Source organism: Vidua chalybeata, chromosome 22, assembly GCF_026979565.1.
Source record: "Vidua chalybeata isolate OUT-0048 chromosome 22, bVidCha1 merged haplotype, whole genome shotgun sequence".
Lineage (NCBI taxonomy): Eukaryota > Metazoa > Chordata > Aves > Passeriformes > Viduidae > Vidua > Vidua chalybeata.
Genome location: NC_071551.1, coordinates 7,806,197 through 7,820,097, shown reverse-complemented (window position 1 = coordinate 7,820,097; position 13,901 = coordinate 7,806,197). Strand labels below are relative to the sequence as shown.

Genomic DNA, 13,901 nt, shown 5'->3' with positions numbered 1-13,901 from the left:
CCAAAGAAGTCAATCACCCCTGGATCTCATGCTGCTTGAAAATAAAGATCCAAGATGAAATCAATAGTACTGACTTCTCTACCTACTGCAGCTGGGAACTACTTTTTCTTCATGTTTATAGTTAACCAGGGTCAGAATTTAACTGTTATACTGGCTGCAGCCTACAATTCGAAGCTATTATCACTTAAACAAATTTTATTTTCTTTCCCTAAGACTCAAGAAAACAAGTCAAAACTGATCCTTTTCTGGAGGTCAGAAGATTTCCAAATCACAGGGTTCCCTGGCCAGCTCTGGAAGCGACAGAGAGTGGAAGATGCAGCAGTGGGTCATTAGGAGAAGCAGACCTTTACCTTCGCCGTTGTTGTTCCTCTCGCTGCGGAAGACGCAGTGCTCCTCCTTGATGTGAGCCCCGCTCAGCACGATGTCCTGCCGCCGCTCCGCGTCAGCCTGGCCGACCCTGCGTCCAGCACGGCACGCGTCAGCAGCAGCCCCGACACCTTCCACAGCTCTGCGCTGGGCAACGCCGCCCACACACAGCCACGGAAAACTCTCAACTATTAAGATTACCCTTCAAATTTAAAGGTTTGGGCCAGCGCTTAATTCTGCACGGCAGAGAACCTGCCTGGTCTGCCACGAACTGGAGGATGACAGCTTTGCAAAAGAAAAGTTTTCTCTACCCTAAAACATGTCACTTGGAGAACTGAAATGTTAAATATTTCTGAGTTCAATGCAAATCCTTCCCTTTTGTGAAACCCCTCTCCTTTTAGAGAGGGATGCAAAGTGGGGGGGGAACCCAACAAGAACTTCCAGTGGTGTGTTTCAGCCGGCAGACAGGGATCATCCCTCCCACTAATCACCTTCTGCACTTGAACAAAGGAGCACAAATGGCTCAGGAGGCTCTTGCTGAATAATTTGATGCCACAAGCAGTTTCCTCCAGCATCCAGACAGAGAGGTAGGCTGTACCCCTGGAGCACGAAGATATATGTCCATTTCAAACCCAAGTGTTTGAGCAATTCTAGGTACAGACAACTTAATTTCCAATCCTAATGTTTATGAACTTGCTCTACTTATATAATTTACACATTTCTGATGCCAATGAGCAAGGCTCAAAACTTGTAATGACTTCTTAAGCCCCAAGCTATTCTAGTCATAATTCTCTGCTGAATTCTCTACATTTTGATACTCTTTTCAGTGGGCTTAATGCACCTCAAAGTAGTACCGTATGTCAGCCCCTGTCAGTGTACTCTCTTCCATTTGTTCCCCAGGAATATACAAACTAAGCAACCAAACACAATCACCTCTCTTCTTCCAGCTGTTTTGAAAATAAGTTTTGGAATAAAATAAATTTTTAATTCGAAGTCCGGCAATTAAATTTTATCTCATACCTGTGAATGCAGAATCCATTAAATGTGTACTGGCACAAATAACAATTTATTTAAACAATAAAGCTAATATTCTGCCATATTCCAGTTGCTATGGTTTTCAATCCTGCACCCATGTAAATCACTCATGCACTTCCAGTAAGTTTTACTACAAATTTAAGAGGGGATGTCATGCTTTCTTTTACTGCCCAGGTGTAATAACGATTTCTTAAAGCTGAGTGACTGCACATGTTACTTTTTGTTAGTTGGAGTTTTTACTTTAAACACCAAGTCAACTTAAAGGAAATTGCATTTCTGCACTTTGTTCCACCTACAGCAACCTCATGCTTCATTTGTACCTGCAACTTGAAGAGCTCAAGGCACAAGTATTATTTAAACTCATGGTGTCTCCAGCATGGGGATTTAAGCAAGCAAAGAAGGCAACTCCAGAGTGTGTCAGCACCAACTCTCACCTTGTAATGCCATCCTTGATGTAGTACAGCAGACATTCAGACATGAGTGGATCTTCATTAAGGTTTACAAGATGAGGAGTCTGAAAGAACAAACAGAAAAAGTTAATTAAGAACTGAGGTTCTGCTTTCAGGCTCCTTCCTGCAGCTGTGGAGGGTGTGCTTTAATCCAGCAGTTTTGCCACATGTATCGAGATTATTCCATAATGGATTTTTTCAAACATAACCTCCTGAAGTATTGCAAAGCATCACAAAGTACCAGTGAAATACAGCTCAGATTGCCTAGTTATCCAAAATATCAATCCACGGAAGGAAGAAAGGCTTCAGCTGGAGAAAAAGTCGTCCTTATAGAGTCTCTGGAAACTTTGATAAAGGAAGTCCAAGAGCAGAAAAGGTTGCTTCAGTGAAATTTTGAAATTGATATGGAATCAACTTTGGCTTCTCTTGGGCACAGGTCAGGTGCTTATTTGGCAAAGTCTGTTGACATCAAAACAAAATCTAAAACTACCAATATTCTCTGATACCAACACCTAATAAGCTCTTCATCTAAACTTCTTCTAAATTTAAATCCACTACAGTTACTAAACCAACCTTCTTTGGTGAAAAAACCCCATTGGAATCAGCAAACAAGTCACAAGGCCTTGGTGTGAATATCTAGCCAGTGAGATGGCAGTAAGCACAAGCACAAAAGAAAAGGCAAAAATGGTTAAACATAAGTAAAGCAGAAAGACGATAAAAGAGAAACAAGACTGTTAATAAGCCACTTGTCCCTTTGCTACCATCAAACAGAATAAATTTAGGAAAAATAAATAAATTTGGCTCAGATTCCTTATGAACACTATTTCCATCAACTTATCTTAGATGCAAAAATGGTTACTTATGAGAGCTTTTAACAGCACTGCATTTACAGAAGCTCAAAAATTACTGGACAGTCATGATTAATTTGTCTTTGAATGAAGGACTCGGATTGTCAATTGCCTATTGGAAGATTTAATTATAAGGACAGAAAGGGGGAGAAAAAAATACAGCTTTTTCACCCCTAAAAATCCAGGGGTGACCCAAAGCTGCAGCTGAAGATGTTCCATGCTGCCACTGCTGTTCACTGCACAAATCAGCACTTGGAGCTGTTTAAAGCTCTTCAATCAAGAGAAAAATGAAGAGAAACCAAATCCCAGACACAGTCAACTGCTTTAACACCACTACAACTTGCACCACTTGAATACTTTGTAAGAAATAAAGCTCCACAGCTTGAGAGATGATGCTTGGCACACCAACTGTTCACTCCTTGCATATGATGAGATACATACTGGTACCTCAGGAGTGTGGAGTCTTTACACAGAACACTTCACATTTTCTATCTAAGCTCTCATCTCCTGAATTTTCACAACAACCACAGTTACTAGAAGGACAGCTAATGGAACTGCAAGGATAGCAAGGAACAGAAGCAGACAGGACTGGGTTGGGAGTTTCACTTCTCCTAATAAATCCTATGTAGGTAAAAATAAATACTATCTATTACCCAAGCAACTACTTTACCCAGGTATCCAGGTGGCATTTATACACAAACCTGATCAGCTGAAAATGCACCAAAAGAATCATCAAAAAGAGCTGATGGCCTCTGAGGAAAAATCTAAAAGGAGATGAGGATCCATAATGTAAGAGAAAGAAATGTAAAGAATACTCAATGAATCTGCCTCTTTACAAACCTCGGGCATTCCTGGAGTAGCTACCAAAAGCAAACTGGAGTTCTACCAACTCACAGACTAACACTATTCTAACTGAAGGATCAAACAATTTAACCAATTCTGGGGTTCTACATTTCTGTGCAGTGCCTCTGAACAGGTCCCTGCTTAACCCTAGATCAAGTTTACTACACACTTGCACACTAAAATATTACCCATGCTGCTTGTTCAAAGATTTTTAAGATAAAAGCAAGTAGGCTTTTTTTTCATTGTACTTCTTCTGTAATTCTGCTTTACCTGCAGAGACAGGTTCTTTGCTAACCTAATTATTTTATACTTACAGCACTGATTTATGCCCTTTTCCTGCACAGTTCTGCTTCCTTCAAATTTCAGAAAATAGAACTAATGGCAAGTATTGAATTAAATATTCCCTTGCATCCCCTGTGTTCACTGGTTCATTAGATCACCATCCTTTTTACCAAGGGGAAGAAGGATTAACAAATAATTCAAAGAAGAGCACCTAAACAAGCCTTAAATCTTCTCTGGGTATCTCAAAGAAGAACAGGTAGAGCACACAAAGGTCACACACAGCTACTGCAGAAAATGGCAACAGAATTAAGACACGGCACCTTCTGATTTGCTACTGAATCAAGATACAAAAGGAGCTGCTTCTCCTTGCAGCACAGCATCTTCTAAAGGAAGATCCAAACAATTCAACTCTCATCACCCTCCAGGCCAATTAGCCTTTTGGAAACATCATGCAATAGTTAATTTTCTTTACCTTTTTGGGTGAGAAGACTCCCAGTGTTCCTCCATCTTCCCGAATGGCAACGCCCATTTCTGCCAACAATGCCTCCCTGAGAGAGAAAAACAAGATATTGACCCCATTTTAGGCTTCTTAGCCAAGTAAGGCCTGATGAAAGCCAGGTAACTAGACTTTGAACCAGCCCACCCAGGACTGTCACCACCTCAGAGCACACCAGGGCAAGTTGGTAAACTTTAGTCCGAGAGCGGCCTATGGAACAGCAACTTTAACTGTGACAAAGCCAGGAAAGAGCAGGACTTCCTCCCAGCATTGCCCCTGCTGATCTACATCTAACACAAGAGTCAGCAGAACCATCCCTAACACCATTCTCCATTGCTTTTGAACAGAGTAACTTTCTCTATTTTCCACTTTCCAGAGACCATCCATATACAGAATTTTCGATTCCTGACCTTTCCATCCTAATGGCCTCTGTTTTCCTCAGTTTCTCTTCCCATGTTTCATTCAGCTCTGCAATGATCTTCTCAGACTCCTGTGTGAAAACACCAAAAGCCATTTTACAATTCTTCCCAAAGTTCTTCACATAATACACACAGCAATTGATATCTGTGTTCTGTTTAGGCCTCAAATTAATTTCACATATAAAAAGCATTCTTAGCACCTTAAAACTCTTACTTGTTTCCCTTAATTTTTAAAAGGGCAGATAGTCCTTAAGGCAAGCTGAGAAGAAAAGATGACTTCATTTCTAAGCACGGTCAGACTCTATTTTGAACCACCTAAACTCATTTCCCTTTTTTTTTTTTTTAATCTGATTTACAGACATGATTCAGTAACTGAATGCCAAGGAAATGCAGAGACCACACTGTTACTGCCATGACAACGGAGGGTTTCCAATAGGAAAGGGAAATGCAGTGTGTGTTCAGCCCTGTGGCAGTGTCTGATGGGCAAACATGAGAATGTCGCAGAGACTCAACACTGCCAGCTCTCCCCACTCCTCCACCCATGGGCATTGGGGGGGCTTTCATAAAAATCAAGAAATACTTCACTGTGATGCACTTTGCAGTGGTGCAATTCTGTGCAGCACTAGGACAAGGCTGCCTTTGTCTGGCCCAAACATGCTATTCTGTGCTTCACATTTTAATCTGTGGGGGCTGGGCAAAGACAACAGTGGCAGGATTATTCTTCCTCCTTTTTTTCAACTTTGGGGTAATTTGGTTTTCTGACAGCTGAGTGCATTTGCAAGTCAGACTTGGCTCACACTAGTGCTGACCAGGTCTCTAAGTCTACACTTATGATCAAATTTTCCATAACTACAACTGCATCAGATGACCGTAAATAAGAATCAAGAATTTAATTTAGGTTTAATTGTAGCTCCAGGCTACAATTAAACCTAAATAATTTTAACGAGAAAGGTTGCACATGAACCCAGTTTCTAGCCCACTGCAGTTAAGTGCCCTCTTTATGGTGCAAGTGAGTTTCAGACAATTTCTACAGACACAGGAGATATTTATAAAAGCAAGTCCTCTCAGGTTCGTGATTCTTTAGCCTCCTTAACACCCACCTTCAAACGTTCAATGGCCTCTTCTCCTCCAGGTGTTGACATGATTCTTTCCTGTATACTGGACACAGATGTTAAGCCCACCTGACTACTGAGAGAGCAGGAGGATGGAGATGCAGTGAGGGACCCCATGGAGGCTGTGGAAAAATTGCCAGGACGTTGATTCTCGGAGGCTAGCAAGTATCTATGCTTATTGTTCTGAAAATCTTTCAGATCTGAGAGAGAGACACACAGACAGAGGGAAGGCAGGAAAATGGGAAAACAGGAAGGGGGAAGGAAGAGGAAAAAAGGAAGAAAGGAAGGAAGGGAGGAAGGAAGGAAGGAAGGAAATACCAGTGTAAGAGGAAAGCATTTAAGCAGCAACAAGGCAAGTTTTGTAATTTTTAGATGGCAGTTCTGAAACAAATCTTTTAATACTAGCAACAATAACATAATAATTCACGGAGACCCTGAAGTTCACTAGGAAAGACTGCATCATAAACCTTTCCAAACAAAAAAGCTTGAAAAAATAAATTATACCTTGGCAAAAAGCAGCCATCCTACTCCTCACTGACTGCTAACCTGAGCACCCTGAAGCTCAGAGCAGGACCAGATCGAGATGCTCATGAGATTAGTGACAATTTGGGCTCAAGTCTGAGACACCAACCCCTTAAGTTCAGGAAAACATTCTCTTCCAGAGCCCTTTAATGTGAAATGATGATTAAGCAAATCTTTATCACAGCAGTGGTTCTGCTGCTAAAGCACCCAGACCACACGGACAATGAATTTCCTCTCCTTTAATTCTCACCAGAGAGGATGTGAATCACCTGTCAGTGCATGACAGGGACAAGAGAAGTTCACAACAACATCATTATGCTGTTTCTTGACCTTCCTTATCTGAATAAAAATGGAAATCTAACATATCTCATCAGTGCAATATCTGATAAGGGTCTTACACTTCAGAAGGTGCTTCAAAGCTTTTTGGCTGCTAGTTTAAATAAGAAAGGTCTTTTAAAAACCTCGAAAATTTAACAAGGTAGCTTTTGTAGTCTGAAAACCTGCAGGCCTGAAAATGCTGCCTTTAAAGCCAGAGAATAAGAAAAGCTGCCGGAATGATTTAAGCGCAAATATACAAGGGAAATTTATATTAATTTAACTTGGCTTCTTGGATACGCCTGTAAGCCATATCCTCAGAATAATCACACACCAAAAGAAAAATCTTCTAACATGAAAATATCAGATAACTGAATAGCTCAGTTTTAATATTTTAAAATTTAGTTTCAAAGACAAATCCTTTAAAACACGTCACTTCAGGAAAGAAATAGGTCAAATCAGACCCTGCAAGTTATAAACAGGGGCATCGCACTTACAAAAGTGAGATGCTCGCCCAGACATTGCATAAATTTCCCTGTCCTCCTACATATCCTCTACTCTTCCCCTGAACAATCCTGCCATTGTCAGCCTTATGCCCTAGTTCACTCCAAGCTCAACCTGCTGTTTCAGCCTCATGGAAGTGATGATTGCCCCGAGTCAGTTTGAAAACCACCATCTGCAAATACAGGAGGCAGGGCTGGGAGTTTCACGGAAGAGAAGCAGGTTAAGGGAAGGGAATTCTGCCAGGATGAGGAAAGCAGGCATGACAGAGCAGGGATGAAGTCTCAAAAGGCCATGCACTCCTGAAGAGAAAGGAAGTGGCACTTGCAGTAGCTCCACAGTGGCTGTGACCGCAGAGAACCAGAACCCTCAGGACCATGCACGCTGCTCCTGGAGCCGCAGCTCTCACACCATGGCGTGCACACGCTGGAAGCAGCATCAGAATGTCAGGCAGGCCAGGATGAGTCTTTACAACACCAGTAGCTTCAATTTTAGGAAATTTCAGACAGATCTCTTTCAGCTGATACTGAGTGAGGGTCAAAAAGACTGACTGAAAGAGTTATAAAGCCTACTAACCCAAAATTTACATGGAGTACATTTCCCTTGCAATAGACTACATATATTCCCCTTTCTTGGAAGCAAACACCAAGAGAAATAAAATGCTCTTTGCTGACTGGTTTTAGCCCTGTTAAGTTAATCAACTGCAACAAGTATATTTAACCTCAAAAAAAGAGACAGTCATCAGTATAAGATTGTCTGGGCTCTTTCTTTTTCTTTTTTTAAGGATTATACAAAATATATTGCAGCATGCAGGAGGAACTGGTAATACTTCATCCTGAGTTCATCAACTGAAACATTTAAAGCAAATACTTCAAAGTGGAAAAGAGCTGCTAAAATGCCAGGAAGCTATGTGAGCAGGAACTGAGTAACTGGGAAGAGATTTGAGAGAAAGATTTTCTGGTTCAAATCTAAACCCTGCGCTGTCAGGAAAACACACTGGAGAGCTACCACTCTCCCTTCTGTATCCTGCCAGAAAGTAACACTGAACATATGTAGCACTTTAAACTCTGCACTTTTTTCAGTTGTGGACTTAATCTAAGAAGTGCTGGTGAGGCTGGTTTTCATGAACCTGCACTGCATTCCAGTGAGTGCTCTGTCTGGGATTTCCCTGTGAGAAATGCTGGCATGCAAAGCTCTGTTAAAAGCTGACCCAGAGAAAGCAGGTTAAAAAGAGAACCACACAATACACACATTTGCCTCCACTTCCAGAGTATTCATCGCCCATTGGATCAACTGAAAGGAAGCAGGAGGGAAAATACAAGAAGGATCAAAACTGAAGGTTCACTAGTGACATAGGAAGGGAAGAGAATACTACTTCATGTTTAAAGAAACAAAACACAATTTTCAGTAACACAGTTTTTTTCAGTTTGGATTTAGAACCAAACCCCACAGACTCTAACAAGCATGAAAAACACTTGTATTTCATGGTCTTCTCGCCCCATTCTCTAGAAAACAAGCAAACAAAGAGGTAGATACATGTTTCATGTCTTTAGTAGTCTGTGACTAAGTCGGGACTTCTGCTTCACCAACAAAAAGGTCTGAAAAAATCAGAAACTGGTGCAACACTTCTATTTTTTTTAGTCAAAGAAGCTTTTAATCCACTGGAATACATTCTATGCTTTTATGGGCATTTCCTCCACTAGGAATTAAATCACTGTTCATATTATAGAAGAATGTAGCAGCTAAAATTTCAGTTAATTTGTCTTGTTTGGAATGATGACAAGGAAATTGGGCACAAGTGTGTTCTAGTGCTTTAAGAGGTTGCTGGCAAAGCAAATCAGCACAACACTGCTCTGCCAACCTAACTCAAAATCTCCCAAAAGGATTCATTAGTTATTCACAAGCAGCTGTTGCATAGTTACTTCAAGATGACAAATGATTTGTCACTCAGGGCACTGTCTAACATTAGCCATTGTTTTCTTTTGTGAGCAAGGATGGCATTGAAGCCAGGTATCAACTAATAACCTCAAGCCTCTAAGGAGGAAGGAAAGATGCCTTTTCTCCTCAGTATGAAATTGAGTTTCTGTATCTCAGCTCTTTTATTGGCAGCCAGACAAAAAGCTCTCCATAACTCAGCAGAGCAACTCCTGAACGTGCAAGTTCTATTACACAAAAGTGTTTCTACAATAATAGGAAATTCAAACTCCTATATTTCCTTGAGAGTTTGAAGGTGGCTTGTCAACTCCAGACACAAGCCTAAGACAGTCATTCAAAGACAGAAGGGGCTGCCATTCTAAAATCATGTTCAAAACTTAAATATCAGCACCTGTATTTAAAATCTGTGTTTTAAATCCCTTTCTCTCACTGGCTCAGGTCTCCCTCCTCTGCTAGAGGCCAAGTCCAGGACAGTGAGGTGTGTTTAATCCACTTACTGTCAATAATATCTCCCAGCCCTTGGGCACGCAGGAGATCCTTGAGCCTTGTCACCTCCTCCTTCAGCTCCCGCACCAGCTTGGCGTTGGGATCTTCATTGATAACAGCATTGCATTTAATCTGCTTTGCACGATCAGCATATCTGCAGCCAGACAAAACAATGAAACCTTACCACAAACATGGAACTGCTTTGCTTGCATACAATTCATATGCAACACAGGAATGCAGCAGCACACAAGACATTTCACTTGCAGCTGTATGTCAGAAGAGTAGGCAATAAATCCCTGCTTCCTCTGTAGGGCAATTGAGTTCTTGCCAGTAGAGTCTTCTTCCCCACAGATAAGTTCAACTTACAATAAAGCAAAGGTTTAAAGGACAAAGTATGGCCTTTAGAGCAAACAGTTACCCATATCCATCCCAGAGGAAGAGAAAGTACCTTAAAGTGCTCAAAGTTTCATCGTAGTTTATGTCTGCTGGACTGAGAGCAGCAACCATTGCAGTTCTGGAGTTCCCACCTACAGTGAACAGGCAAGAGTTTAGATAAAACTACAGCGCACACTCCAGGCACTACCTACCTCCCAAATATCAATGTTTTCAATAAATTACAGAATTCAACTAAATTCTACAGTACTAAGAAACATACAAAAACCACAGGAAAGGGCTATAGCATTAACAAAAAGTGGAACTATGACGACTCAGATTTGGCTACTATAGGTATTTCAACTCATACTCAATACAAATTTAAGTGAGTTAAAAGCAGTCAGGAAATTCAATGAAACTTTCTTTCCACACTGGCACAGCAAATGAGCCATACCTAGATTTTCTCGAAGAAGCCACGTTAGTACAGAATCCCTGTAGGGTATAAAGTCTGTCTTCTTCTTCTTTTTGCTCTACAAAGAAACAACACAATTTGAAAAATAGGAAGGATTTCCTGTGTAAGAAAGATGTGAACATCTTCCTGACATTTAAATTCTGTGTTCTAACACAATTCCAAGCAGCAAACCTTACACTAGGCAAAGAAACCAACATCTCCTCCTACTCAGACCACCATACCTTGCTGGTGCAGTTATCCTAAGTTGAAAGCATTAAGGAAAAAGGAAGAAGAAGAAGGATGAGCTTCTTAACAGAGAGTTATACATTGTTTCCATGTCAGACACTACAGACAGTACTTCCTTTTCTTGAAAAGCCAAATTAATGAGAATCACTTCAGTCGAAAAAAAATAGTCTAAAAAAACACTTAAGCATATTCAACCTGTCCAAGGTGTTGACTCACTTTTAAAAGGAACAACAATCATTTATTTGTTTTGTTTGTCTGGGTTTTTTTTAATAGTAGTTGAGTACAAAAATAAAAGACAAAGTACTTTTCTAAACCCACAGTATTTTGCTTGGATCAATATATGCTCACTTAAGACATTATTAAGTCTTGCCATTGCAAAGAAACCCAGTGAATCAAATTATTGCACTGGTGTTTCTATAAATTTTAATAACAAAGCTGTAGTTAAGTTTTCTAAAATTATTCTTTCAAATAAAAATAAAATTACTGCACTGCACTGAAGGTCTAAAAATTTGCTACGTGAACAGGTCTTCTACATAAACACAGGCTTCTTCTGCAAGGCTTCCTCACAGTTAAACAAACCAATGCTTCCATCTGTTGACAGCCTGTGTGACACCCACAGAATAGTATCAACTCTATTCATCTATCAAAATACACACAGCTAATAGGGCAGAGAACGCAAGGCCAAGAACAGCAAATGATTCTGCTGTACTCCATGGATTTTACTGTTTTCATTTGACCAGCTATGCAAAGGCTGTTGCAGGCAAGGAAATTATCTACTTACCACTTCAGCCAATGCTGAAATAACTTTGCCCAGAGTTGTGAGAGACTTGTTTATATTTGCTCCTTCCTGAGAAAAGAGAAACCAGTATTATATAGTAATTAAAACTCTTCAACCACGAATCTCTTCAGGTCTTCAGGTCTGCAACTCTTTTTCCCATTACTATTTGTCCAGCAAAGACTCCATGTGATGCTTGTGCCCTCCCCAGCCCCGCACCTTTAACCGGGTCCCTTTGGCACCGGTGGAGTCAGCTCGCTCACTCCCAGCCAGATCCACGAGGCTGATCTTGCTGACCTGAAGAGAGAAAGCACATGAACAGGAGAATGAGTTCTTGGTGAATCAGAGCAAGCACAAAACTGCAAAGTCACTGCAGGGAAGATCAGTGAAAAACAGTCAGAAAGCCACTTATCTGTAACACACCTTCTCTGTGGAAAGGTCAGTTTCTGTGTCGTGTTTCTTCTGAGTAAACACAATTGTAAACACAGCATGAGAGCGACTGCTGGTTTCATTCATGTTGGTGGCTGCCACAGTCCTAAAATATGAACAGACATGAGCATGTTTAAAAAAGGACAATTACCTGCAGGGCTAAATGCAGCTGCAGAGGAATGAGAGCAAGAGGCTGCACAGGTGATGTGCTGCCCTGTAACCAAGACCCAGCCACACCTAATATCATTACCAAACCCTTTCATTTTTTCACTCCTGAGTTACTCCCATCTCATCACAGTTCAAACAGAGCTTTCTCAATCTGTGTACACAGTAGTCCATCTTACATTCAAACACCCAAGAACACTTGAGCAGCATTTATGTGAGTCTTTCTCACACACTGTTGAATGAAGCCAACAGCTTGCATGGAAACAACTAATAATGAACCAGAAACTGAATCTGGAATGCCAACTTTAGTCCTGACCACCTGATTTGAGGAAAGAATTGAGCAAAGTTCCTGAATTGAGGAAAGAGGAGACTATTCACATAGGTTTTTATACTAGGATAGTGACAGAGCACACAGCAAAGGCAGAAGTAAATGCCAGATAATTATTTAGACTTTATCTCAAGTCATTACAATCTTTAAATGTCTACACATTGATTTGCAGCACTAGTTCAGCACACAAAGCAATTTCAGCTTTTAACAGCATTGATCAATGTATATTTCAATAATACTCCTCACTTAGAAGAGGTTTCTTTAAAGTGCTAATGCATAACACTGATAAAAATATCTAACACACCCCCATCACTAACCTGGCTTTGTTCCCAGCATCCATGAGGTCTGCAATGTCTGTGTAAGATGTGACTGCTAACTTGGACAGATCTTCCACGTAGGGTCCAAGGAGAGGATGTTCTCGCACCCGCAAATTCCCTTTGTTCTTCGGGTTCAACAAGTCTCTGACTCTCTCACAGTAAATCTCCATGTAACTCACCTGAAAACAGGAATTTTCACAGACAATTCAGTATTTCTGAAGGTCTCCTCCACAGCATTTCAGAGTGCCAGTGGAAGAAATTCCCCCAGCCCACCACAGGAAAGCTGTAGGTGTCTCTGGTCATTTAACAGCTTGAACACTGGCAGAGGCAAGAGTCAGAAGTCTCTCACATTCATCTCTAACATAAGCTGCTGGCCCTGCATCCATGTATAGATGCTTCAACCATTTCAGAAAACGTTGGTGTGTAATGAAAAATTATACACTGCAGTCCACAATCACCTTAACAGCTTTAATATGATACAGCACAAGCATCAAACAACACAGATGGTAAAAGGAGTCTGCTTCCAAGGAATCTCTCGTATGAGCCACCAAAGCAAACTTAAGGGAAAAAAACTGATCTTTCTTGTCTGCAGAAGCAACTTTTGATTTTAAAAATCATGGCTATAGTATTTGACAATAAACATGCAGTCTTCCAGCTATTAGTAGAAAAAAAAAAACCAAAAAACAAAAACCAACACATCTGTAAATGCATCCTTAAATTTTTCAGCTCCTCATTTCTTTCAGGATTGCTACACAGGTAAAGGAACACTAGTTTTCTGATGACGGTAAAAAAGAGTCACAGAAAGGTTTTTACATTTGTGTCAAAAGAGAAAATACAAAAAACCTTAAAAAATAAAATTAAAAACCCCAAACAAACCAGAAATCAGCATGTTAATGCAACATCAATAACCCAGCACCTAAGCTCAGTTTGATGTCCAGCATACAGACATTATTTGATCCCTCACCACACTCACCTCTACAGAATATGACATTTCCTCATTGCTGTTGTCATTGATTTTCTCAAACAGCTCTTCACATAGCTGAAAGAGATTAAGACCAAGTCAGAAACGAGTCTTTACTGAGAAATAACAAGTAACTATCAGAACATGTCATGGAAATGGCTTTAGAATGAGGCCAGTGAAAGAAAATGAACCTAATGCATTAACCACACACAGCCTCACTGGGAAGATAATTCATCTCAGTCCTGTAT

At 40.6% G+C, this 13,901-nt stretch overlaps 1 protein-coding gene across 5 annotated transcripts in view; it reads right to left on the bottom strand.

Annotated features, from left to right (window-relative positions):
- The window catches only part of KIF1B (kinesin family member 1B), a 79,085-nt gene that overhangs the window by 44,873 nt on the left and 20,311 nt on the right, over positions 1-13,901 (bottom strand). For 3 of the 5 annotated variants that reach the window (XM_053962977.1, XM_053962978.1, XM_053962979.1), the window contains exons 5-17: positions 13,666-13,731; positions 12,693-12,871; positions 11,877-11,988; positions 11,673-11,750; positions 11,460-11,525; positions 10,436-10,511; positions 10,058-10,136; positions 9,621-9,763; positions 5,839-5,972; positions 4,730-4,809; positions 4,296-4,371; positions 1,836-1,915; positions 351-457 (exon numbers count right to left, since the gene is read on the bottom strand). In XM_053962977.1, the coding sequence (XP_053818952.1) occupies positions 351-457; positions 1,836-1,915; positions 4,296-4,371; positions 4,730-4,809; positions 5,839-5,972; positions 9,621-9,763; positions 10,058-10,136; positions 10,436-10,511; positions 11,460-11,525; positions 11,673-11,750; positions 11,877-11,988; positions 12,693-12,871; positions 13,666-13,731 (1,276 nt within the window). Of the gene's footprint in view, positions 1-350; positions 458-1,835; positions 1,916-4,295; positions 4,372-4,729; positions 4,810-5,838; positions 6,051-8,439; positions 8,482-9,620; positions 9,764-10,057; positions 10,137-10,435; positions 10,512-10,674; positions 10,693-11,459; positions 11,526-11,672; positions 11,751-11,876; positions 11,989-12,692; positions 12,872-13,665; positions 13,732-13,901 lie in introns of all 5 variants that reach the window. The other 2 variants (XM_053962975.1, XM_053962976.1) reach the window with 2 other exon arrangements.